The sequence below is a fragment of the Lichenostomus cassidix genome, chromosome 6 (genome assembly GCF_008360975.1).
Source record: "Lichenostomus cassidix isolate B80296 chromosome 6, HeHo_3.0, whole genome shotgun sequence".
NCBI classification, from domain to species: Eukaryota; Metazoa; Chordata; class Aves; order Passeriformes; family Meliphagidae; genus Lichenostomus; species Lichenostomus cassidix.
The window spans coordinates 15095002-15121341 of NC_139487.1; the positions used below are offsets into that span (position 1 = coordinate 15095002).

The 26340-nt window shown below is 39.3% G+C and overlaps 1 protein-coding gene across 3 annotated transcripts; it reads left to right on the forward strand.

The window, feature by feature from the left end:
• Positions 1–5: 5 nt before the first annotated feature.
• On the forward strand, positions 6–25621 carry KIF11 (kinesin family member 11). 3 transcript variants are annotated; one of them, XM_085065193.1, is made up of 24 exons: positions 6–135; positions 1303–4333; positions 4879–5040; positions 10356–10488; positions 10598–10695; positions 10777–10855; positions 11179–11364; positions 11446–11570; positions 14143–14233; positions 14490–14732; positions 14848–14943; positions 15636–15724; positions 16237–16324; positions 17123–17311; positions 18490–18697; positions 18964–19136; positions 19447–19569; positions 20548–20706; positions 21116–21255; positions 21904–22183; positions 23341–23563; positions 23792–23946; positions 24264–24380; positions 25057–25621. In XM_085065193.1, exons 4-24 carry the CDS (start codon positions 10486–10488, stop codon positions 25177–25179), a joined length of 2988 nt encoding a protein of 995 aa, XP_084921319.1. In that variant the 5' UTR covers positions 6–135; positions 1303–4333; positions 4879–5040; positions 10356–10485; the 3' UTR covers positions 25180–25621. The 3 variants fall into 3 exon arrangements, with proteins under 3 accessions (XP_084921319.1, XP_084921318.1, XP_084921317.1); XM_085065192.1 differs by lacking the exon at positions 6–135 and having other exon boundaries at positions 458–1447; positions 4267–4333; XM_085065191.1 differs by lacking the exons at positions 6–135; positions 1303–4333; positions 4879–5040 and adding an exon at positions 6965–7110.
• The last annotated feature ends 719 nt before the right edge of the window (positions 25622–26340 follow it).

Here is a 26340-nt window from a genome sequence, read left to right on the forward strand (position 1 = left end):
CGGAGGCGGACGGGGCTGCGGCGCGAAGGGCGGCGGGGAGGCCCCGGGCTGCCCCCGCGGAGGGACCGCGCCGCGGCCCGCCCGCTTCCTGGTGGCCGCGCTCCGCGTCCCTGCCGGCGCCCGCCAAGACAAAAGGTAATTAGACGCCTCGTAATTTGAGCACGGTGGGTGCGGCGCAGTCCTGAGAGGCAGAGATTTCGTGTGTCAAAATCCTCCGTCCCCCAGGGAGAGGTGACCCTCCGGCAGCTCTCCCTCCTTCGGGAGCTCCCCTTGGAGCCTGCTGGCCGCCGCTCACCTGCCGCGGAGCTCTGCGGCCCCGCCGCGCCGGACACAGGACTCGCCTCTTCGCAGGCTGGGTTTACGGGGTGTAAATGATGAACAAGGTTGAATTTCTGTTAGAAAACCGTATATATGGGGGGTTTTATATGTTATTTCCACTCCAAAAGATTTTTTTTTTCCTTGGTAGATTTCCTTATGAGAAAGTCGTGGATATGGGTGGTTGCTTTAATTCGCTTATAGGACAGGGAGGAAAAAAAACCCAAAAAACCAGCAACCAAATAAAAAGCAAACCATAAAAACCAACCAAAAATGTCCCCCCACATCCCCCCAAAAAACACTGTCTGAAGTTCTGGTAATACACTTCGTTCATGTGTATCTCTCTTTCTTGTGTCTTATTTTTCAAAGTCATGAGGGGGGATAAAATAGGAGAAAAACAATGTGCTACATTTAATGCCTGAGTTTAGTTTGCCTTTTATAAAAGGTGGTATCTCAGAACTGGAAATTTACAGAACCCTCCTGTCATAAAACGGTAGAAATAGCTGCCAGACGAGTTGCCTAAGGTTATTTCTGTACCCAAAGATGGAATTGAGGAACTATCAGAAGTAACTTTAAACTAGTCAGCTTTGGTTAAAACTGCTGTTAAGAAGAGGTTGCCCACTGCTTCATATCAACAGAATCACCAGAGAATGAACAAAATCTGTCAGGCAATTTGGGTAGACATTCATCTGCCGGTTTCCAGTGAGCTCTGTGCTGCCATAGAGATGCTCTTACCCCTACCTGGGCTACCCAGTTTAAAACATTTGTGCCTACCTCAAGTACACCCACACTTCTGGCCTCAGTTTAGACATGGAACAGTCTCTCAAGTTAACTCATCCTGGTTGGAGCAAGGCATTTGGTAGTTTTCACCTAAATCAACTGTTTGGATTTAGAACTGTGTGGGTGCCTAATTTTAACACAGTATGTTAACTCCTGTGAAAATGTCCTCATGGGATTCTAGTTTGAGGCAGTCTGGGTTTTTTCCAGTTCCTAGTGCATGTAAAAGTGAAGACCAAGCCGGACAGAAAGAGGACAGGATAATGGTGAGCTGTTAAATCTGAATTTCACCCTGTTGCTATTGCCACTGCATCAGAGAGGCTCATCCCATGGTGTCTGACAGAAGGACTGCCGGGTGAGTGCCCCTTCACAATCTGTCTCCTCCCTTTCTGAAGCAGCTGGCGGATTAAGAGGCTATGAATTGGAGTAGTTCTATTAAATTGGATGTGTATTAGAAATGCTTCCGCTTTCAGTGTTAATACATGCTTACAGGCATGTTATATCAGTTACCATGTAGGGGTGAGTCCTGTAGAATTATACAGTTTCAGTTAATTTACTCTTTTTTTCGGGTCCCAACAGAGAGTTTGTTAGCTTAATGTAGCTAAATGTATATATTTAGCTAATGCTGGCCTGATATATATTTAGCTGCTCTAATAGATCCTGCCTTTTCCCATAAATCTTGCCTAGTATATGCAGGGGCAATCCTGGGGAAGCAAGGTAGACTGTGCCAGCAAGACTCTGGTGGTCTGCTAAAAGTTGTATCTAAAACAAGCACTTCTGTTTCTGTAGTGTGATGAAAGATCACACCTCCTCATGCATCTAACATAGCTATTGCAGCAGAGGTATGCAATAGAGGTCACGCCTACTGTACTTTACACCTATTTTATCCATTGTAAGCTTGTTTAGCGGCTATTCAAAGTCACTGGTGTGCCCGATTTAACCCCAGCTGGTAACTAAGCATCAGGCAGCCGTTCCCTCCCCTCCACCCACCCTGGTGGAATGGGGAGGAGAATCAAAAGTAAAACTTGATGGTTGAAATAAGAACAGTTTAATAATTGAAACGAAGTAAATTATAGTAATAATAGTAATGATTATAAAAAGACAAGAGATGCACAGTACAATTGCTCACCACTTGCTAACCAATGCCAGACTCTGCCCCCAGGCCCAATCAGGCCCTTCTGGGTAACTGGTATTATAAATCCCCAGTTTATATTCTGGGCATGACGTTTTATGGTGTGGAATACCCCTTTGGCCAGTTGGAGTCACCTGTCCTGGCTATGCTACCTCCCAGCTCTTTTTCCCTTGCACCTCCTCACTGGCAAAGCATGAGACACAAGTAAGTCCCTGATTCAGGATAAACACGACCTAGCAACAACCAAGACATGACCATCATTATTCTCATACTGAATCAACAACACAGCACTGTGCCAGATACTGAGAAAAAATTAACTCTGTTCCAGCCAAAACCAGGACACACTGATACTTATTCAAATCAGATTATGTTCTTATACTCTGACCCCTCTTTATGCCCATTTATACTAGCCAAAATGACAGTCATACACTGTTTTGGATATCTTTTAAAGATATTTTTATAGGGCATCCTCAGCAAAAGTAAAGAGGACTTTCAGTGAAACACCTTTCTTAGTCTAGTCCTGCACTTAAGATTCTTCCTCACGAAACTTAAATTGCTCATAGAAAATTGGTGCTTTTGGTCCTGCCTTCTTCATCTGCCCTAGTGGAAAAACAAGTGTTGTCTAAAAGACCAAATGAGCCTAAGTATAATTTAAAGTAAGTGTGGAAATTATTCAAATACTCCCATGAAAAAACTTTATGAAGTAGCAGTATAGAGATCCCTGTTCAGGATATGTGACATAAATGTACAGTGCAGGGAAACTGATCTTCAAAGTAGGTAGATTAAAAATAATTTAGAATAAAACCAGTGTTTTATGTATGGCCTGAAAGCTGAGAGATGGTAAGTGTGAAACTCTAAGTACAGTCTTGACAGGCTTCTAATGGAAACATGTCTTTTCCGCATAGATAAAATTCTGGATTAAATTCAAATTGTAATTGTATGTAATAGGGCTTTGTAGCAAACTGGCCTCAGGCTGAAAAAAAGGCATAACTTATGATTGTTATTTCCACTCCAAAATAAATAGCAGCAATTTCATGACAAGGCATATATGAAGAAAAGATTGTCTATTGGCTGTTCTTATATAAAAATACTGAATGAATAAAATTAAATTAATAAAATAATTAAGTTAAAAGATAAGGCCAAGGAGGTATTTCCTGTTGACTTCAGTCAGTCCTGTCAAGTCTGTGTGTTTCCAATTTTCCCATTCATTGTTTCTTTTCTTGTTATGTAAAGGATGTCATCCAGCTGCAGCCTTAGCTGAAAATAGGTAACTGTATGGAAAATTACTAGCTGAACTCTGAGCTGATCGCACAAATGCATACATCCCCCTATGTTACTGTTAATTTTTTATTACAGTAACTATAAAAAGATGTAAAAGTGCTACCATCTGTGTCTGTCTCGGACAGTGATCTGCCACACATGCCCCAAAAAAAAAAATAGAACTCTCTTATTCTGTGTATTTCCCCTGGTTTGTTGAAACCAATTCTGGTTTTAATCATGTTACATGCGTTGAGTCCTTACTTTTTAACAATATGGTAGATATTTTATTGCACTGTATCTTTTCTTTTTAACAACGACATAATTATCCTTTTACCTTGACTGAAGGAGAGCCCTGACCTCATCTGAGAATATAACAATACTCTGTGGGTGTGGGTGTATGTAAGTCCTTGTTGCTTAACTTACTGCCTGTGGACAACACATTGTTTACAATATTAGTGGCCAACTGGTCAGGCTGTTCAAAGGCTAGAAGTTCCTTTATGTTTATCTGAGGTGCAGGTAATTTCCCCTTTAATGTGAATATGCAATGAAGCAGCAATTTTTTAGTATGTCACTGATAGTATTAAACAATGTTAAGGTCTCCACATGTTCAATATAGTTGGTACGTTGAGTAGCATGTTGGTGATCAAATCAGGTGTTACTAAGCCTTGAAAAAGTCTCACCCAACCTTATAATTTGTATTAATTATATCTCTCCATTATTATACCTTATATAACCATTCTTAGGTAATTGTGTTCTTTGTCAGCAATTTTACTGTTTTTCAGGCCTCCATACCTACAATTCCCCAGGTGATCTGATACAAGCCCTAGGAAAACAGTGTTTGTTTTGTCTGTGAGTATCACTGTAATTCAACAACATTTGTTTACAAGCCTTAGTTAAAAATTGTCCTTTTTGATTAGTATGTGGGAATTAATAACCTATGCTGAAGTTGTTACATTTGCTGTTGTGTGTATTATTATATAATTTAGTTTTATGTAATGTTTTTGTCTCTCTTTAAAAAAATAAAACATTTGTCACAGACTGTACCTGCCTTCTTAAAGGTCATTCTCCCAGCAACTGTTAAGACTGTGGCCTAAATATTCTTGTTTACTTTTTCTCATATTTATTTTTATTGCTTGTGAAATGCTAGCTCTCTGTTACTCAGTTGTTGTGTATAATGTATTAGTATCTTTAGCCTCTACCTAGTGTAAGAAAATGTACAACCTATGCTATAAACTGGCCTTGTAAAATAGACTTGGAGCCATTAAACTGTATGCTTTTTTAAGCTAACTTGATTACCAGAAACACGTTTTCCCCTTACCACAGCTATAGCAAAGGTAGCTATCAGCCAAATTTAACTTTCAGTAATCAAATAAATTTTTATTGTGTAAATGCAGGTTTGAATAATCTCTTCTTTGTCTGTGAGAGATGTTTTTTGAGGAAAAATACAACTTTCATAATAGAAAAGAGCAAACAAGTAGAAGTTTGAAGAAAAGATTTCTTGTGTTCCAGCGCTACCTTCTTTTGTATGATCCCCATGAAGGAGTATAGATCAAAAGGTAAATGTTTAGATTATTTGCATTGCATTTGACTTTTCAGTCTAGCAGTAGCTACTACACAATTGTTGGTACAAGTGATTTTTGCTCTTAGCATAGATGGAATACGAAAAAGCAAGTAAGAATAAAGGTGGACTCAATATGTTTGCCATGGATTATACTTATTTTCCTTCTTGGTTAAATCTTTACTTAGCTGAAACAAAATGTATTATTATGATTTTTAGTGTTTGTTGTTTGTTCTTTGTGCCTCATGTAAGACTGTTTGGCTCTGACATTGTTGTAACTCTTCATTTAAATGGTAGAGAAGCATATAGTGATGTTGCTTCATGTCACTGTCAGAAAAATTACTGCTAGCCTTATGGGTTAGGATTGATTTGTTATAACTTTAAGAATCCATGGAGGAGAGAAGTATAATAAGATTCCAAGCAGCTAACTTTTAGGGGGAAAAAGGGTGTGGACACCTGCAAATTATAGATGTACGGTAATCTAAGTGTCAGAAATTGCAAAGGCCCTGGAACAACAGCAAAGCACTGTAGCACTGTAGGCCACAACAGGTAGGTGACAGTATGACAGCCTGTAGGAGTCAGTACAGATTTAACAAAAAAAGTACATGAGACAGGTGAATCTCCTCTAACATCTGCTTCTTCCCTTCTATCCAGAAGAGTTCTTATCCTGTTATAGATCTCCACCTAGCAAAGCTTTTAATAAGCTCTCACAGGGAAACCAGGGTGACATGAATGGAAAGAGAGGTTCACACGATACAGTTTCAAAGTAAAAGGATGGATGTGGTGCACCTCTGGTGCTTGGTCCTGAGCCTTTAACTACTTATTTTCATTGTTACATAGGATTTTTCCGCTACTCGATAAGGCAATAGCAACCTGTAAACACGTGGAAAGTTAGGTGTAGAATTCATGGAGACATTGCTGAGTTGTGCTGGACACCCACCTGAGCTGGAGCGTGCCCAAGGCACAGAGGTTGTGCTGGACACCCACCAGAGCTGGAGCATGCCCAAGGCACAGAGGTTGTGCTGGACACCCACCTGAGCTGGAGCATGCCCAAGGCACAGAGGGACCAGAGCAGAGCTCTGCAGGCACGGCCAGCAGTGCTCAGCTGAGGGACACGGTCTGCCTGGCAGCCTGCGCTGGGGCACTGCCGCCCGAGGGAACAGCAGGTGTCCTGCTGGAATGGTGAGCGCTGCGCCCCACTCTGTCAATAGAAACCTGATCATTTTTTTAATCGGGCCGAGTAATGTTTCCATTCCACAAGGCATTGGTTAGGTGTGCTTATTTGTCGTGATGTTTAAAGAAATCGTGGGCCAGCTGGAGAGCTGGGGGGATAGAAGAACGGATGGCCGGAGGGTTTGACCTGTGAGAGAAGGTTATGTGGATGATGGGACTGTTGAAGACTGATGGCAGGCGAAGAGTTCGGCTGTGCTCAGACCCATGGGGGTCAGCGGCAGCTGCGGAGGAGGCCGGACTGACCCCTCGCGGTACTGGCGGCGCAGACTAGCCGTAGGGCGGGTACGGGTGGGACAGCCGGGTAGAGCGGGTGGAGCGTCACGGTGCAGCGGGCTGGGCAGCACAGAGCCCGGGCTAACTCGCGTCACGGTGCAGCGGGCCGGGCAGCACAGGGCCCGGGGAGCCCGGCCCGGGCTAACTCGCGTCACGGTGCAGCGGGCTGGGCAGCACAGGGCCCGGGGAGCCCGGCCCGGGCTAACTCGCGTCACGGTGCAGCGGGCTGGGCAGCACAGGGCCCGGGGAGCCCGGCCCGGGCCAGCTCGCCTCACGGCGCCAGCAGCGAGCTCGGGGCGGGGCAGTACCACTTCCCCGCCGCGCGCCACGGCCAGGATTTGAAATGCCGTCCCGTGGTGCCCCGGGGCCGCCGCTGATTGGCTGCGCCGGGCGGTGCGCGGTTCAAAGCGGCGGAGGCGCGCGCGGCCGATCCGAGTTGCGGATCGCGGCAGCGTCTCGCCCTGCCGTGTGCCCGTCCCGACATGGCTTTCTTCGGCTCCCAGGGCGGTGGCACCAAGAAAGAGGAGAAGGGGAAGAACATCCAGGTGGTGGTGCGCTGCAGGTACGTGTGGCGGCCCCTCTCTGGGGAGCGCTGGGGGCCGGGTCTCCGGGAAGGAGGGAGGGCTCCTCTCCTCGCGGGGAGGTCTCGCGGCCGTGCCTGCGGGACTCGGGCCCGGACGTTCTCTGCGCCGTGCCGCGGACAGCACCGTGCGGCTGGGGCTCTGCCGGCCCGCTGTGTCTGTCTGGGATGGCTGCCCCGGGGATCGCTGAGAGGGAGCCGCCGGTAGCCCTGAGTGGCCTCAGCCCCACGCTGAGAGCTGCCCGTTCCGGGCGCGGGTGAGGCTTCCCCGCGGGGAAGCGGCACTTCTGCAGAAGTAAGGCTGCTGGGAGCGATTTCTTATAGCTTACAAAGGCAAAAAGCTACAGTTTTCGAACTTGATTCAGCGCACAACCACTATGAAGTAGCGTAGGAGGCTCAAGAAGAGCTAGGTAGAATTAGTATGACTGATAACTCGAGACACAAAAGCCCACGCTGAATTTTGCCCTTCTCTGAGCTCCTGTGGGAAGTCGCTAGGCTTTAACAGCTAGCATTGTTGCTGTGCCCGCTGTGCTGTCTGTAACTTCATCGATGCAGATTTCCCACTGGACAAGCAATAGCATAGGGGTCTACTATGCAATCATGACCAAATGTCTTGGTTGATGAGATGAATTTCATTTTTGTATGAAGTGATAAGCTTCCTGTACCATAAAACTAGGTTCTCTTTAATTCTGAGGTGGCTTTAAAGAATTGCTCACTGATACTAGATCTTAAGTAATCTTAAAAGCATTGCATTAAAACTGTAATGCCGGCAATGTGTTAGGTATAGTGTTTGAAACACCTTTAGAACTTGGGGCTTTTTGAGCCTGACCTGCAAATACTAGCTTACATATTATGTTTTATTGCCTTTTACTGTCATATTCTCAAGCTTATGAGGTCTACTTTTATGGACACACAATGAATATAGAAATAAAAATCAATTTAGCTTTACCTTTGCAATGCAACTGGAAAACTTCTGAAACAAATATGAATTTGGTGAAAGTGTTGATGTGAGTCAAGGCTGTTGCAAACAAGTGTATTGAAACAATTGGGTTTGAGTTACTGTCAAAAGTAAGTGTTTTCTTTTTCATCTCAGTCTTAATTATTCTGGAATAGCTTCATTAAGTATTCATATCTATTTTAACTAAATATAATGCTCACTATTACAGTAGCATCAGGACTGTCCATGGTGTAGTGTTCTGCTTTTGTCTCAACTCACAGATTAATTGCTATATCAGGAGTTAGTTTCTAACCTCTAAAAACTTTCTTGCCCACCCTTGCTCCTGCCCTTTGTAGATCTTCCCTTTTTCAATAGTTCCAGTTTGAGCTAGTTAATGTTTCTTCCACCTTTCCTTTTTCTTCTGCATCAAGTTAGATTCTCCTTATCTTACAGATCTGTAGGTAGAAGCAATTGTGTTCTTTGTGTCCTAATTTGTTCTTGAAACCTGATCAGTCAAAGCATACCAAAAATCTTTTCAAGGAACACGTTTACTGTGCTTTGGTATAACATGAATTTGGAAGCTCAAAATGCATGCTTTAGCATTGTTAATATGCATAATATGCTTCATACCTAAGGGCATGAACCTGAGATCAAATGTCCCCACGGCATAGCAGGCAGCTGTGTGTATAGTGGCGATGGTGATGATCTGTACTCTTTGCTTCAGCAGCAGGAGAAAATTGTTCCCCTAATGTCACAGCTGTGGGCTATTGCACCTCCTGCGATGGACAGGTTCAGCGTTACATGGTTGCATAGCAGAATGTGTTCATTGTTCAGCCTTCTGCTACTTTAAAAGTCATGAAACTGAAGATGGAACTTGCTCCTGTGAACAAGATTTTAGTGATCTTCTGTTGTCATCCATCAATCTTGCACTCAAATGTCCTGGGGTCTGTTTAGAATCTGACACTTCAGCCTCAGTGCTGTGTTGAAGGAATGTTAGCCACAAGGTTCAGGAAACTCGAGGTGCCATGTGCTTGTGGGTTTTTTGTGTTATATATTTTTTTTCCCTTTAACATTATAATTTAAAGAGCATCTAAAGTATCTTTAGTGTCAAGATATTTTAAATAGTACAAGGTTGTAGAAGTTATATTTTCAAGTTGACTGCTCAGGTCCACTGTACAGGTGGCATAGACATTCAGTGCAGTAGCACTAATAAATGAACAATAAAATAGGATTTCATGCTTTTTAGATAATTTCCATTCTTTTCAGGAGAAATTGTGGCAAATGTCCTTTTAAGGAAAACGGTGTGCACCAAGCTTGAATTAGTGGTGAAACAAAATGCTCACCATAAGATTCAAAAATTTTATTGTACCTCTATTAAACCTTTTTACTACGATTGACTTTTAATTAATATGGATGTTTTCCCCCCAGATGTGATGTTTTGTCTTTCTTATTAAATACTAGTAGAGTGCATCCACATTATAAAGGTTCTGGTATTGCTGTTTACTGTCCTGCAATTAGTAGGGTCTGCTGGTATTTCTGGTGCTTTAGAGTGCTGTGTCATAGGCGTTTGATTCACTATTGCATTAACTTGCATGTATAAGTGTGGCAATACAGATTCTTTCCCATGGGAACTTTTCTCTTCTTCTTTCTGTGTTTTATAAGGATAAAGTTTTGTGTTATTGAAACGGCATTTTGGATACAGGCGGTTCAAGCCTGGGCCAATCAGCCTGGGGGGAGGTTTGAATTGGTCCAATCTGAATGGCCTGCTGATGTCTATATAAAATTGCTAAAATAAATAAAAAATCCAGAACCTTTTAATCACTCGAAGACTCTCGACTCTTCACTCTGCTAGCAGTCCAACAGCGACTTGTAAGATGGTTTTTTGTTTGTTTTTTGGTTTTTTTGAAGGCTCTTATTTAGACAGCTGTTTAGTATGTTTGTTCTTCTACCCCTGCAATTGAACATATTCTAATGCCTGTTAGCTATGTGTCCATCTAAATGACCTTAAAAGTGGTTATAGGCTTGTTAAAAATATGTATGTAACAAACAAAAAGCTACTGATACTTGACTTGTATCACAATGGATGAAAGGAGAAACAGGGTCTGTAAACTGCCAAATTGTGGCATTTTTTCTTAAACAGTTATTAAACAGATAAAGTTTAAAAAATTGTTCCTTTTGCCTGGTTATACTATTCTAGATTCTTAAACTGAGTGATATTACTGCTTGTTCTTATGTTGTGTCCTCGTTAGCAATGATTTCAATCCAATATTCATGACTCCTGTCTTTTTAGGCCATTTAATGCCTCCGAACTTAAAGCAAGCTCCTATGCTGTCGTAGACTGTGATCAAGCAAGAAAGGAAGTCAGTGTCCGCACTGGAGGAGTGACAGATAAGACATCAAGAAAGACTTACACATTTGATATGGTTGGTAACTGCTTGTCAAGTTGGGGACTTGTAGAAACAAGCTAACACATAGTGTGATGGTATACATTATTGTATGGATAAATGGAATGTGTTGCCTTTGTTTCAATAGGTTTTTGGAGCTCAAGCAAAGCAGATTGATGTATACCGGAGTGTTGTGTGTCCCATTTTGGATGAAGTTATTATGGGCTACAACTGTACAGTGTTTGCGTAAGTAAGCCTAGAATTACCATTAGGAAATTTTACTTGGATTTTAGTTTCTTGTTTACGTTTTTATTTTTATTCTCACAGTTATGGCCAAACTGGAACTGGTAAGACCTTCACAATGGAAGGGGAGCGATCACCCAATGAAGAATATACTTGGGAAGAGGTATGTTCTCACTCCTGAGATTTGTCTTGTCTGTACTGTAGTTCAAAGCTGGAAACTGCAGAAGGCTAAAGAAAACCAAAAGTTGATGCCTTTCAAATTCTGGAGCTGACTTTCCTTGAATATTCATAGATTAACAAATAGTCTCATTTATATGAAAAGCGCAACTTTACATCTTTAATGCATTGCATTCAACTCCTGGCAATTTTTATATGAAAGGTTATTCTTGCTTATATCTAATCAGACTGTTTAGTTGAAACTCCACCCCCTAACTCTAAATCTCTTTCAGTACATTTATAAATTAAATACTTCTTTTTAATTTTTAGGACCCACTAGCAGGTATCATACCTCGTACGCTGCATCAAATATTTGAAAAACTCACAGAGAATGGTACTGAATTTTCAGTGAAAGTCTCTCTTTTGGAAATCTATAATGAGGAGCTTTTTGATCTTCTGAATCCTACTCCTGATGTTGGGGAGAGACTTCAAATGTTTGATGATCCTCGAAACAAGGTTAGTGCTACAAAATTTGTTATCTTGAGGCTTTCAGGATTGTTGAGAGACATATAATAAGCATGTATTACTTTCTGACAGAGGGGTGTAATTATTAAAGGCTTGGAAGAAGTAACTGTACACAACAAAAATCAAGTTTACCAAATCTTGGAAAGGGGTGCGGCCAAAAGAACAACTGCGGCTACTTACATGAACGCATATTCCAGGTACAAATCTTCCCCGTTTCAGAAACTTTGTTTTGCTCTTTATTAGAGTCTTACAGAAGAAGTAAAAAGCTAGTGGAAACATGACATCATCTTGAGATTGTCTATCACAGTGCAGACTGTCAGGTGTGGGTTAGAAAGCCAGAGTTAGTTTCTTCCTTATTACGTGCTGTGAGATGATTGCAATAGGCTATGAAAGGATATTGTGGTTTAACCCCAGCCAGCAGCCAAGCCCACGCAGCCACTCACTCAGTCCCTGACCTGCAGGATGGGGGAGAGCACTGGAAGGGTAAAAGCTGGAAAACTCATGGGTTGAGATCAAGACAGTTTAATAGGAACAGCAAAGGCTGCGCACACAAGCAGAGCAAGGAATGAATTCACTGCTTGCCTAGGGCAGACAGGTGTTCAGCCGTGTCCAGGACAACAGGACCCCATCATGGGTAATGGTGACTTGGGAAGACAAATGCCCTCAACCCCAAATATGCCCCCCCCACTCCTCTCTCCTCCCCACACTTTATATTCTGATCATGATGCCATATGGTCTGGAATATCCCTTTGGTCAGTTGGGGTCACCTGTCCTGGTTGTGTCTCCTCCCAACCTCCTGTGTACTCTGTGCCTCCTCACCAGCGTTGCAGTGTGAAAAGCCCTGCTCAGCAATGACAACAATATATTATCAATTGTGTGTGCAGCACAAGTCCAAAACACAGCCCCATACCAGCTGCTATGAAGAAAACTAACTCCACCCCAATCAAAACCAGTACAAAGAGCATTATAAAACCTGAATGCTTCTCATGTTAAAAATGGGCAAGCTTTTTCTCCCTGCACAGCTTTTAACATAAGCTTCCCTTCTTGTTAAGAGTTTGCATGCTTTGTAATTAATATATCCTTTGTAAATATACAGTGTTTACTCGGAACAGTAGCCCTGGAATTCCACCTAACTCTGGCTGAGATAAAAGCATTGCAATGTTCTTTATTAGACTTCTAGAATACTGAAGTTTAAGTATAACTCAATGTTATGAAGTTCGCTTTTTCAAACCTTTCTATGCCTATGAAAACAGAAGACCTGAATCTGACAGATACATAAGTGAAATACATTGCATGTACTAGCATGAGATAAATACTTGTTGCAGTAGATATTGTACGTTTTCAGAAAGGTTTGTATCAGTTTTGGAAGATGTTTAGTTGATAGACCTGTATCAGAGAGGTGGGGTGTCTTTATTCTAGCTGTTTTAGGTGGTTGGGTGTTTTGGCCAATCCTATTTACTAAATAAACTTGGTGTAAGGGTCTTGAGTATCCTTTCCTCACCAGCAGTAGAAAATTATGCATTTGGATTTGTTACTGAAGTTGGAATTTCAAAATACTGCTAAGAACTGCTTTTTAGAGATCAACACAAGACCCTAATTTCAAAATCTGGCTTCTGCAAAATTTGCTAACTAGGTTGTGGAAGTTGGGCATAAGGTTGTATTGCAATAAGGGTTGCTTCATATGATTGCAGGTCATAGAAAGTAATAGAGGCACCTGGGTCAAAAATAGCATTCTTTTTATTCCTACCTTCATGTTTTTGAGATGCAGATGTGATCTCTATCACTATGAACAAGTAGTTATCCCATGTTGCAATAGTAAGGAATGTACCCTGCCTGTATTGTTTTAATTTGAATGTATACTGAGCATGGATGTTTACTGGTGGAAGGAAATGGGTATCTTCTACTACTGATTAGAACACAAAGCACATTTTGTCTGAGATTCCAGGGAATTTAGAGAATTCATTGTGACCGAGGCATCTTTTTTAATGTATGGCCAAACTGGTGTAATTTGACATCTATGGCTTTCTATGTATGTCAGCTTCCAATAGTAAAAATGTATTAAAGGAATAAACTCAACCTAAAATCATCTTTATTATGAGAGTGGTGAAACACTGGAATAGGTTGTGCAGAGAAATGCTTCATCCCTGGAAGTGTCCAAGGCCAGGTTGGATGGGGCTTTGAGCAGCCTGGTCTAGTGGAAGGTGTCCTTGCCTATGGTAGGGGGGGTTGGAGCTGGATGAAACCATTCGATGATTCTATGATCTTAAGTTGTATTACTATTTTTGATTGAAAAATTAATTGAACTTCTAAATTTTTAATACTGGATTCAGCTAGTTACTGATTTTTTTAAAATTTTTTTTTGTAGCCTGGATAAAGAAAGTTATGTTCTTTAATCTCACATTGTGTGAAACTGTTCTTAGCATGATGAATGGGAAAAAATCTACAAGTCAGTTTTCATGCTTGTGTGTTGAGAATACACAAATGTAAGCAAAACCAAGGCATTTATCTTGGTTTTCCTTGAAAAAGATAAAATTTATCAGGATTGAATGAGTCAATTGTCATCCAGTTGATTCATCACCGGTTTTAGATACCATATTCATATGTATACACACGAAATTATACTTGGCAGAATAACTTTGTGTATTGAAAATGTAATTGGCAGTTCATGGGCTAAATGCATTCTCTATGAAGAGCAGAGAACTTGCAGCAGTCTTATAACAAGTAGATATTTGGCTTTAATGGAACATCTGAAACTGGTTTCTTTTGCAGCCGCTCCCACTCTGTGTTTTCAATTACCATCCATATGAAAGAAACAACAATAGATGGAGAAGAACTTGTTAAAATTGGAAAGTTAAACTTGGTAAGTATTTGAGCGAAGTGCCATTGATAGAATTTTTAGTCATGAGCTAGATTTTATTAGATTTTTTTTTCTGGTAAGGGAAAAAATGATTGTAATAAAGTGGTATGAAGTATGCTTGTCACTCTGAAAAATATCAGTCCCACTTGTCACCCGAGTGTCTTCTGAAAAACTAGTAAGCTCTTTTATGTGTTCCCTAAGACTTTGGGGCAGGCATTCTTCAAGGTGATTTGAGACAGAAGCATTACCTGCCTTTCAGGTTGATCTTGCAGGAAGTGAAAACATTGGTCGATCTGGGGCAGTTGACAAAAGAGCTCGTGAAGCTGGAAATATCAACCAGTCTCTACTGACACTAGGAAGAGTTATTACTGCTCTGGTGGAAAGAGCCCCTCATATTCCATACAGGGAATCTAAACTCACAAGAATTCTTCAAGACTCTCTTGGTGGACGGACAAAAACGTCAATAATTGCCACAATTTCACCTGCATCTGTAAATCTTGAGGTAAATTTAAAGTCTGAAAAACTATTCCTGAAAAAGAAATAATGTATTTTGCTAATGATACAAAAATATGAGTTAATTCCTCAGCTTGACCTAGTGTTACATCTGTTTTTCACAGGAAACATTGAGTACACTGGAATATGCCCATAGAGCAAAGAATATAATGAACAAGCCTGAAGTTAATCAGAAGCTAACAAAAAAAGCTCTTATTAAGGTAACTAGACGTATATCTTAAAAAATGCAGTTACGGGTTAGGTTTGGTGTTTTTATTAATGTAGTCTTTTCTGTGCAGGAGTTAAAAGTATGGGAGAAGCTGTAACTAGTAGCTGTGCTTTTCTGAAGTGATTTTACTTCCTGAACTGATGCTTTTAAACTAGAGCTGCACTGGTATAGCATTACTCCCTGCAGATATTGGAACTATTGATAAGACTAAAGTTGAACAGAGGGCTATTGCTACCAGCTGGGACTGTAGATATGACATTTGCAAGTTATTGGAGAGCCATTAAATGACACTGGATATTTTTTCTGGAGTTGCTGTATTGTATTAGCAGGTTCATTCCCTAGAAAGTGCTTGAATTCAAGTGAACTTGTCAGTAAGTACGAGTGAAGAACCAATGTAAAGTAACTCTGCCCCTAAGGAAGCCGTGATTGCCTTTGTAAGCTGCTAAATACAACCAAGTATGACCTTCAATTGGAAGGTTTCACTGCTGGACATACAGCCAATATATATCCAATTGTATGAATTTGAATGGCGCTATACTGAACTTAGAACAGAAGTGAAGTGCTTTGCTCTTGTGCTTATGCAAAACTTTGGTAGAGCACTATCTTTGTGAACTGTATGTTAAACTGAATATCAAAACCAAAACAGAAATTTTCAGGTTTACATGTGATTACTTCTTTATGCAGGAATACACTGAAGAGATTGAGCGTCTGAAGCGAGACCTTGCTGCTGCACGAGAGAAAAATGGAGTCTATATTTCTCTTGAAAACTATGAGTATGTCTGCAAAATTTCTATAAAATTGCTAGCAACAAATCTCAGATTCTGGTACCTATCCTTGTACAGAAATACTTCCAGATCTATTTTCAATCCAGAAAGTTGAAGATAGTTAGGAAAACTTCCACTGTTTGGTCAACTTGTTAATGTCAAAATTAATTATTATGCAGACAAAATCTAACAGGCTTGCACTGAGGAATTTATGTATAATGTGTGGAACTTACCGTAAGCATTACTCAGCATGCAGATTTACACCATGCAGCCTTTTTTTCAGTGGAAGCTCATACAGGAAAGCAAACTTGATATACTTAACTTCACTTTTAATAGCGCTAGTTTGCACAGGAAGTTTACAATGGAAAACTGTCTTAAATCTTTTTTGCCTTAAGTGAAAATTACCTGCTATTCATATAGAAGTTAGCAATACTTTTTGAAATTACTGAAACTATAGTGTAAAATCTTGAAATTGCCTGTTACTTGACTAATTTGTTCGTTTATTTTAATCCTTGCTTGAGAGCCCTTAATGGAAAGCTGACGTTTCAGGAAGAACAAATTACAGAGTATATTGACAAAATCAGTGTCATGGAGGAAGAAGTGAAAAGAGTAAGTGATGGTTTTCAATTGTGGCTTAAATCTGCCAAAAAAATGGAAGAAATTAATTCTTCCTTTCAAAAGGAGGAAAAAAGTTTGAGAAAAGAACAGTCAGAAGATTCTTTTTGTTTTTTTTTTTTTTCTTTTTTTGGTCGTTGTTCTCAAAGTTCGTGAATTAGTCAAGAGTGGAAATTTCCTAATCCTTGAAGTTAGGAACTTGAAATAACATATATTAAATTGCAGGTTGAAATATTAATTTTAAAGCTGTTTGTATGTCTACTACTATAATTTATTTTGCTGAATTTTCAGCAAAAAATCTGCTTGTAATATGGTATCATCACAGTTGATATAGTTGCTCAGGAGCAAAGAATGAGGGGGGAGAGGTCATGAGCTCCCATTAATAAATCAGACAAAAATAGGAGCTCCTTGTTTAAGAGAGATGTAGATATTAATTAGCTGGTATATGCAACTCCTCTGTGTAGTCAGCTTTACTGACTCTTTTTAGTCTATCTGCCTATGTTTGTTCAGTGGGGTTCTTTCCCTTGTGCTGTAACAGTAGTTTGCTCTTGTATTTTGAGTGGGGAAGCAAGGGATTATTACAGTGAGAATGGTGTTGGCTTGGTATTTTCAGCAATTACAAAGACTATACAAACCTGTAGTTTAGGTTTAAGATGTGACTCCTACAGCTGGAATTACATTGCTAGATGACAATTTGCCTTCTGACATAATTATAATTTGAGAGATGTAAAATGAGATGGTCAAATTTATAAAAAGTGTTGTTGCCTTTTTGATGATTGTCTTCCCATTTAGGTCACTGAATTATTCAAAGTCAGTAAAAATGAACTTGAACAGTGTAAAACAGATCTGCAAACCAAGGAGAAAGAGCTAGAAGAAACACAAAAAGATCTGCAAGAAACCAGGGTTCAGCTGGCTGAAGAAGAATATGTGGTTTCAGTTTTGGAAAGTACTGAACAAAAACTTCATGGCACAGCTAGCAAGGTTGTCACAGTTCTTGTACCTACTGTAAAACAGCTTCCTATGTTTAAGAGTTTCTTGGGCTATTCAAGGAAACCAGTTGTTGCTAAAGCATGATGAGAACGGAGCAAGACCTGAATTTAAGATGGAAAACTAGGATTAGATTGCAGGACTTCCTCTGTGGTAGTATTGACAGTTGACTGCTAAACACTCTGGTTGGTCTGGAACTAAGTTTCCCTCAGGCCAGTTTGTCATGGGAGTTCCAGTGCCTTGCAGTATCTATTATCATGAGTTGTTGTGCAGAATAAGTAGTTTTCTTTCAAAATCTTATGGCTGGTCCTGCAAAACAGTAAATTATACATAACTGAAGAACCTGGTCTAGCGGAACATGTCCCTCCCTGCCCATGACAGGAGGCTTGGAACTAGATGGTCTTTAATGTCCCTTCCAACCCAAACCATTCTTTGAACTGGGGTAGAAAAATAGTAAAAAGTTTTTGAGTAATGTTGCCCTGTCATCTGTATTTTAGAGTACGGCTCTGTGTAGATTGGTCGTAATTATCAAAACAGTCTTGAGGTAGGGAGAGATAATGTCCTGCTATTTAAACTGCAAAGTGATGAAACTTGAATCTTCAGGCACCATGACAATTTCTTTCTATTTGCATTCCCTTAAGATTGAGAGGGCATGCCTGGTTTTTACATGTGGGTTGTGGAGTGTTTGTGTGAGACAAATAGATACAGAAATAATTTCTGTTCACTGCAAAACCAGGACTCTGCTATTTGTACGAATTCTAAATTATTTATCACAGGACTAGTACTGGAAACCTCTTGCTTAAATACTGTATTAAAGAGTATATTTACTCTCAGATTGTTCAGGACAAGTTGAAGTGCTCCAGTATTTTTCAGTTACTATTCTGCGATAAATGATACCTTAATTCCTTAAATACTGAGGATGTCATTTACTAATGCTTTGGTTTTTAAGCTAGAACAAATGGTCCCTAGTAAATAACTTTTCCCCATGTTCTAAAACTATAAATTACATAACACCAAGGTCCAGAACAGTTGTAATTTGATGATGTAAAGGGAAATACCTGTCTTCCTAGTGAGATAACTTCTTTAACTCAGAACTGTTGTTGCTTTTCCTTATGTAATATATGCTTGACTTCTGGTTCTAAGACTTAGTAAAATAACTCCAAAAATTATAGTTACTTAGTACAGTTGAAGAAACTACAAGAGATGTATCTGGGCTCCATGCGAAACTGGACCGTAAGAAGGCTGTTGATCAGCACAATGCTGTCATCCAAAATACGTTTGCAGAACAAATGAATGCTTTGTTCAGCAAAATACAAGATTCAATTACTGAAAACAGTTGGAAGCAGCAACAGATGTTGACATCTTATACAAATTTTATAGGTAAGTAATACCTGTATCAGGAGTCATCCTGAATTTTTGCAATAGCAATCTCAAAAGACTGCTTCCTAAAATGTATCTGTTTTAGGAAAGGGGAAGGGGCTTTATTTAAGCAATGTAAGAATTACAGTTGCATCAGTAATAAGGTATCTGGGATGATCCACAGCCTTCCTGTGCTGTAAGGGGGAATAAGGTGATGAGCAGTAAAAAGAGTTCCTATCTTAGAGGGATACTTCTAAAAAATTTGTAATTCTGCATTTCTTTTGTAGATGACCTCCTGTCTACCAGTACTTCTACAGCAGATATTCTTTCATCAGTTGTATCAGCATCTTTTGCCTCTCTTAAAGAATTGGTGTCTACTGAAGTTTCTCACATGTCTGAAAAAATAACACAGCATGAGAATCTATCGCTTGATTGTAAAGCTGAGCTGCTGAGATTAATTGTTAGTACATTTACATACTCTTACTTAAATATTTGAAACAGGTTTTGATCAAAATGGGTTCTGTAAATATATAGATTTATTTTCCTGATGCTCTTTACCTGTATCTGCTTCAGCACCTGACCATGACTATGTCCCTCCCCACTTCCCCTCACATGTGACCCCTGCAAGCTATAATGTACTATGTAGCATGTACTGTCATAACAGAGCACGTGGATATGTACATAATAGCTTTTTACAAATGGAGATGAAGGAGCAGCCATATTGTGGTTTACTTTTTTTTTTTCCTTTTTTTTCCCCCCTCTCTTCTTAGAAGGAACATGAAACTGGTTTAGGAAGAGCAGTAAATAACTTGACACCAGTGGTAGAATTTGTCTTGGGATTAAACTGTCAGTTTCAGAGTAACATGAAGAAATATTCTGCTGTGGCTGACCAGGTAATGCACATATCCTGCCTCTTTGCCTTGTGCTCTTCTATTTTATTTAATTTACAGATAACATATTCTTTGTTTTTGTGCAGTATGTCAGATTTTCCACTTCTTCTCTGGCCTTTTCCCCTTTCTCTTGTCCCACGAGTTCTACCTTTTTATTTTTCTTTCAGACTATTTTCCTCTCCTGAATGTGGTACATTTGCTTGTTATCTATATTGGCACAACTGCTTGCCTAAGGGCTACAGTAGAATGGTAAAACATGGATGCTTAAATCTTTATGTAAGAAATACTTGATACATTTAATATATTCTCCCCTGTATTTTAGAAATCTAAAAAGAAAAAGTGACACAAGTCTTACCACTTCAAATTTTTTCTGCTGTCATACCAAACATTTTCTATAGTCCCTTTGATTCCTGGGGAATGTGATGCTTTATCTTGTTAACAGCCATAAGTGCAAACAATACTGCAGCTATTAAAGTCCTTTGCTTCAATTTATAGTTCTAGTCTATCTCATGATACTTGTGTAGAGCTGCAGCCTAACTCTTTCTTTTCTTTTTGTTTTGTCAAAAACCAAGTCTTTGTTTCTGGTGACCTGTTTCTCTTACTGAAAGTTTCCCCTCCTGTCAATTGCAGCTCAGGTGAAATCAACTCCTCTTGTTTAGAAGCTTTTTATTGGTTTTCAGACTTAGCAGATAGTCCATGGCTTAACAGGTTTTGCTGTACCTTGTCTACTTTTTTATTTTGTTTACCTTGCATGCCAAATTTTGTGTCTGGAATAGCCCCTACACTAAGTTCCAGTCTCAGACTTCAAATTGTTCCAAGTGTTACTTTCTGCCTTTTATGCACAAAATTTTATTAATGCCTTTTGCCAATTTCTTTGGGGTAGAGCTTGCTTCTATAACAATTATGCTGGGGAAAAAGACTAGTTTCTCAAATAAAGATATATAAATATCTAACTGTAAGTAAAACTTTTTTTTTTTTAAGATGGAAGATCATAAAAAGGAAATAGATACCTTCTTTGGAGATCTTTCTCTCACTCTAGAAAAAATACAGGAAGAAACTGCCAGTGGCTTTGCTCAGCTCCAGCATAATTGTGACAACTTAAAAGAAGAAGTGGAAATGACGAGGTTGGCACATAGAAAGGTATCCTTAGAGCAAGAAAACATCCTAACACCAAGTGTAATTTCTTGCTTAGATTTAAACTCTTGCATGGTGTAAACGATTATACTTGCTTCCAAAAAAATGTTAGGAGGACAGTAACTTGATCCTATTTCTATTCAGGCTTTGTAAGGCTGCTTTAAGTAGTTTATGTAGAAATGTAACAAAAAAACCCTTCCCCTTGCTGTGATTTTATCCAGTATATGTGCCTTTACACATCTCCAAAAACAAATGTAAAAATTCTTCACTATGTAAAAATTGTACTTTCTCCTTTAGAATTGCAAAATCTGCATTTTCTGCATTTTTAATTTAGGTGTTAAAATACCCTTTAAGACTGTTGAAAAGTGAAGAATAACTTCACTTGAAGTGAAACTTGTGTTATTTTTCTTGATAGACCGCAGCCAAATTGATGTCTTCACTGCAAAGCCAGCTTGATGTGTTTGCTCAAGAGACTCAGAAGAACTTAACTGATGTACTTACAAGAAGTGGAAGCCTGAAGACCACCATCACTGCCATGCAAGAAAATGTTCACTTGTAAGGAGCAAATAATTTTTGCTGTATACTTATGCAAGATAAACTATATATGAAGAGAACTTCAAAATTGGATGCTCTTCATATTTATGTGCTTATAAATCCTGCTGGACATGGCCTGTATGTCAGAGCTGAGTTCTGCCACAGAATGTAGATCACAGTTTGCCTTTCCCCAGAGTAAACTGTAGTTCTAAAAGGCTTTCCCTCGAAGTTCTGTCCTGAGCATGTTGCCCTAAGAAATTATCATTTTGGGAGCAATATGCTGAGGAGTGTCCCTCAGTGTCTGAACTTCAGAACTCCATATAATAAAGGTTTAGCTTGAAGTATAATAATATATCTGTTGCAACTTGCTTCATTCAACTGAAGACTGAGTAAGTAAGGTCCTGCTGAGGTTGTTTTTAGTTTGTGGTTAGGGTCTTTTGGTTTTCTTTTGGGTTTTTTTGGTTGGTGGGGGTTTTGTTTGGTTTTTTTTTTTTAAGAAACCTACTGCTGCAAGTGCTGGAAATTTACTAAATAGAACAACAACATTATAATTAATGGGTTTGATAGAACTGGGCTATTTCATTGGTTCTGGTCTTATATTTCTAAAAGTACGCTCTGTTAAAATCAACCTTTCAAAACCTCTGGACTCTTACAAATATGTTGTTGCAGGAAAACGACAGACCTAGTCAGCAGTACAAATTCCAATCACAGCAAATTTACTGCATCTCTGGATAATTTCTCTCAAGAGCTCAGGAGCATAAATACTGAAAACAAGACAATGTTGGAAGAATCCAATGACCACTGTCAACATCTTCTCAGCAATCTCGAAAATGTGTCTCAGGATACCAACACATGGAGTGAATTTACAACTGCTCAGATAGTCAACTTTACTAATCAGCAGCTACTGTCATTCAAGGATGAGAAACAGCAATTTCAGTGTTTACAAAAGGTACCTATAATAATTTGTAGTCTAATGCAACATGCTGAGACAAACTTTTCTGCACAATTTGTAGAGGGGGGTAAAAAGTTCTCGGTTATAATCAGAACAAAACTATGGGTTTTTTGATAGCAGACTCATGTTACTGAGCTTAAGTACATGTAATTAGAGGAAATCAAAAGCCTCAATTAAGAGGAAGACTTCAAACTTCAAGTGCAAATAACCTCAAAATATGGTGTCATGATTAATGCCATACAGCCAACTGGCATTTGTAATCTGGGCATTTTACATCATCTTGGTAGTGTTTATCTGTAATTCTAAAGCTTTATCTACCAGTACTGTCCTTGGGAGATATGCAGTGATCAAATGCAGGCTATTTCCTGGAGAATGCAAATGACTTTATTGGTCAGATTGAGTTAATATGGGAGAAAGCATTTCTCTTCAGTGTCTAGTAGTTCTGGCCTCTTAGATAAGAGTTTCTCTCTCAGGTTTGGTTTTTTGCTTTTCTTTTCATTTCTATCACAAACTTCACATCCCACCCTTGTATTATTGTTGTAATAGGCAATAAAATAGGCAAATCCAATGTTTTGTGAACTTTCAGAGGAAAAACTCAACTAGAAACTTTCTTCACAGAGAATCACACAGAATATTCTGAGCTGGAAGGAACCTCCAAGGTTCGAGTCCAGCCCTTAACTGTTAAAAGCATTTGTGGTCTCAAGACACCTCTGTATGTATTGTACCTGCTGAATACTTCAGGATTTTCATTTCAACATGAATGCCTAAAAATATGTGTTTCCCCTTTCTCTACACATGCATAAAGGTTCTGGTGCTTGTAGGATGCTCATGTTCAATTGAATATTCTTATTCTGTGCAGGGTTTGTGCATAGAAGCATGAGGAGTCTGATCTGAGCCAGATGGCATCATCTTTATTCTTATGACTAGCTTTCTCAAATGATCATACTTTCTAAGAAACTGACTCTCTTCTGAAGATAGTTCTCAAAATGAGAATGTAAAACTGGCACTGAAACTTCTCAATTTGAGGTCTCTCAGTTGTTTCGTTTCAGGTCATGTTACTAGTCATGCACCACATCTTAGAAAAGAGGCCATAACCTTACCTTTCCTGTTAACACAGTGTTTTTAGTTGGGTTGTTTTTTTGTTTCATTTTCAGAAAAATGAAGAAAACTGCAATAAAGCAGTAGCTGAAATTGCTGACCGTATTGGCAGACAAAAGGCTGCTGAGGGGAAGGTACTAAATGGCCTTCTAGATCAGATAAAGGTGGATCAGGAGATACTTGTGGAGCAGAAGCTTTCACTTAAGGAGGAAGTACAGCATGGACTAACCCAGGTTAATGGTTTCCTGCAAGAGGATCTTAAAGTGGATATTCCAACAGGTATTTAAGCAGGCTGGGGACAGAATGGTCTTGCAGAAAACAATTTGAGTTCCAGAATTCATACATGAAGAGTAATGGGGGCATAATACAATTAGCAGCATTACCTTTTCTTTAAGATGTATGTGAAGAATGGTGACTGAACAAAGCATGATTTCTGTACTGAGTTGATGTAAGATTGAGGATCTGAAATTAAAGCAAACACTGAAAAGTGTAAAATCTTCATTAAAGGGACAACTCCGCAGAGAAGAGACTACTTCTATCCAGTCACACTTGTGAGAACAGAGCCTCGGGAACAACTTCTGGAGCAATTAAGGCAAAAGCAGCAAAACCTTGATGCTATGCTAAGCAGTGTGATAAAGGAGGTAGAGGATAATGCAGGTCAGGTATGTGTATAGATGGCAAATGAGGCTCTTGAATGAAGATTTTGCATCTTTGAGGTTTTTTCATGCCTTTGTGGAGAGTTGGCTGGCGCCCCAGGGCTGCTGTAGCCGTTGTGTTTTACAGTGTACTTGGTCTCAAGTGTGCTAAGCTTTGGACAAACATTCTCTTGAAAAATAAGCAATAATATTAATGATTTAGATTTAATTTTTGTTTTTCAAAAATGAAAGTTGCACATCTCTGATAGAGCTGATTATGCTTAATACATTCATTGAGGAAATTCAGATGTTAAATACATTTTTCTGAAAAACTTCTGTTTTAGGACCTGTTGGAAGAGGAAGGGGAGTTGGAAGAATCCAGTGAAAGCCTTGCTTGTGACAAATACTTAATGGATACAAATGTATATTGCCACACAAATGGTGGCATTCCTTTTTTCCAGGTAACTTCCACAGATAAGCAAAACAGCTGTGTATTTGAGAGAAGAAAAATTATTGCTCTGTAATAGTGCTGTAGTGCTTCTTATATTTATTGAAGTCTCACAACTTCTTTAAATCCTGTAGAAAATGCTTTGTTAAACTTGAGCTCAAGTAACAACAGATTCTCATAGCAGTTAATAGTGGATAAAATAATGCAGATTCCTGACAAGCTGGACAGACAGTGGAAAACTCCTCAGCAAATAATCCTGCATGAAAAACATTCTAACAATTTGCTAAACAAACCTGTGTTCATGGAAGAGTTGAAATTATGTGGAGTATTTTCTTAGAGGCCTGGCAGAAGTATTGGCATTCTTGAGTCTTCATGGGGTTGGTCTTCATTTCTTACTTTCTTGCTTCTGACCCTTTTGGTGTACTAATGTATCAGTGTAAACTTCTTGGTATGTTAGTCTAGGGGTTTTCTTGTGGGGGAGAGCATGTTTTCTTGTGGATCCTTTAAAAATAGCTGCTGAGCTTCTGTATGTCTACAGGCAATCTCTTCAGTAAATGCAATATATTAGGAACCTTTTTCAGGAGTTATGTCAACGTTTTTTCTCAGAACGCTATGTACTGCATTGCACATGAGCAAGAAGTCTTTTTCTTTGTATTCTCTTAACCTTGGGTGTTTTTTTTAAATCCCAGCATAAAAGAAGTCACAAAAAGGGTAAAGAGAACAAATCTGCAGCTACAGTGGAGAACAAAATGGAGGAAATGACAGAAGAGTTTCTTCAGAAATCTAAGCATCCTTTAAGATTGCTGAACTAAGATATATTCCCTGCAGCTCCCTGTTGTTAAATATTGCTATTCTACTGTCTTACTGAGCCATAACTTGTTTGGTTAGTCTCTCTATATAGTGATATACCGATGCAAAGTTGAATCAAAAGATTTCCCTGCTCAATCTCATGCTTTGGTCCCATTTTTATATGTTGCAGCTTAAAAAGTTTTAAGAAAAAAAACCCCTGCAGATTATGGTGCTGTTCTGTTAAATATATATGTATGTTGTCAAGTAAGAAATCATTTTCTGTTTTCTCAGTAGATCTAAAGTGCCAGAAAGGGATGTGGAAATACATGGGTTGTCATTTTATGTATTAATTACCTATTTTATGTATTAATTACCTGTAAATAAGTGCTCTGGTTTTATACATGCTTTTCATACCAATTCTACTCTTTTGACTCTGATCCTTAAAATAAATTGATACAATAAACACTCACTCAGAGTAAAACAAACTCATCTAACTTTCTTATGGTGCTAGGTTTAATTTAGCTAAAACATTATCAACTATTTCATAAGTCTTGTGCTGTCAGAAGAGGTTGGTTCTCTCCCTTGTTTCATAAAAGACAATAGCTGTGTTTCAGTACTTCTTCATTCTGTGAAATATAGTCTTACTGCTGAGTTGTGGGCTTTTTGTTTGTTTGAACCCCTCCATTCTTATCTTCCTCTTAACTTGCCAGATGTGAGGTGTTGGTTGGGACACAATGTCAATCAGATATTCTATCAAACTACCTCATGGCAGCATTTCTTTAAGATCTAGGTGCCTAACATTAAAACATGCACACTTAGTTACAAACTGAGCTTCTATGATGCATAATGACAGTGAATTTCCAGCAATCTACAGAAGCATTTGACCAGCTGCTCTTTTCATGCTCCTTACCGGGAAATTTGAAGAAAACTTCAAACTGCAACATGATAAAAGAAGTAGATGAATAAGACTGTGATGGGAATAGGCAGAAACACTGGAAGGCAACCTTAATTACATTGGAGCACTATTCTTAGATAATTGTCCAACCATGATTTAAGAGATTGTTCACTTCTCTGTATTAAGCTTGCAGGCTTACACTGATGTTCAAATAGGTGATCCGTGTATTTATTTCTCTTTGACTAGTTCTACCCTGGGCACCATTCAGACAGCATTTTGCAGTCCTGCT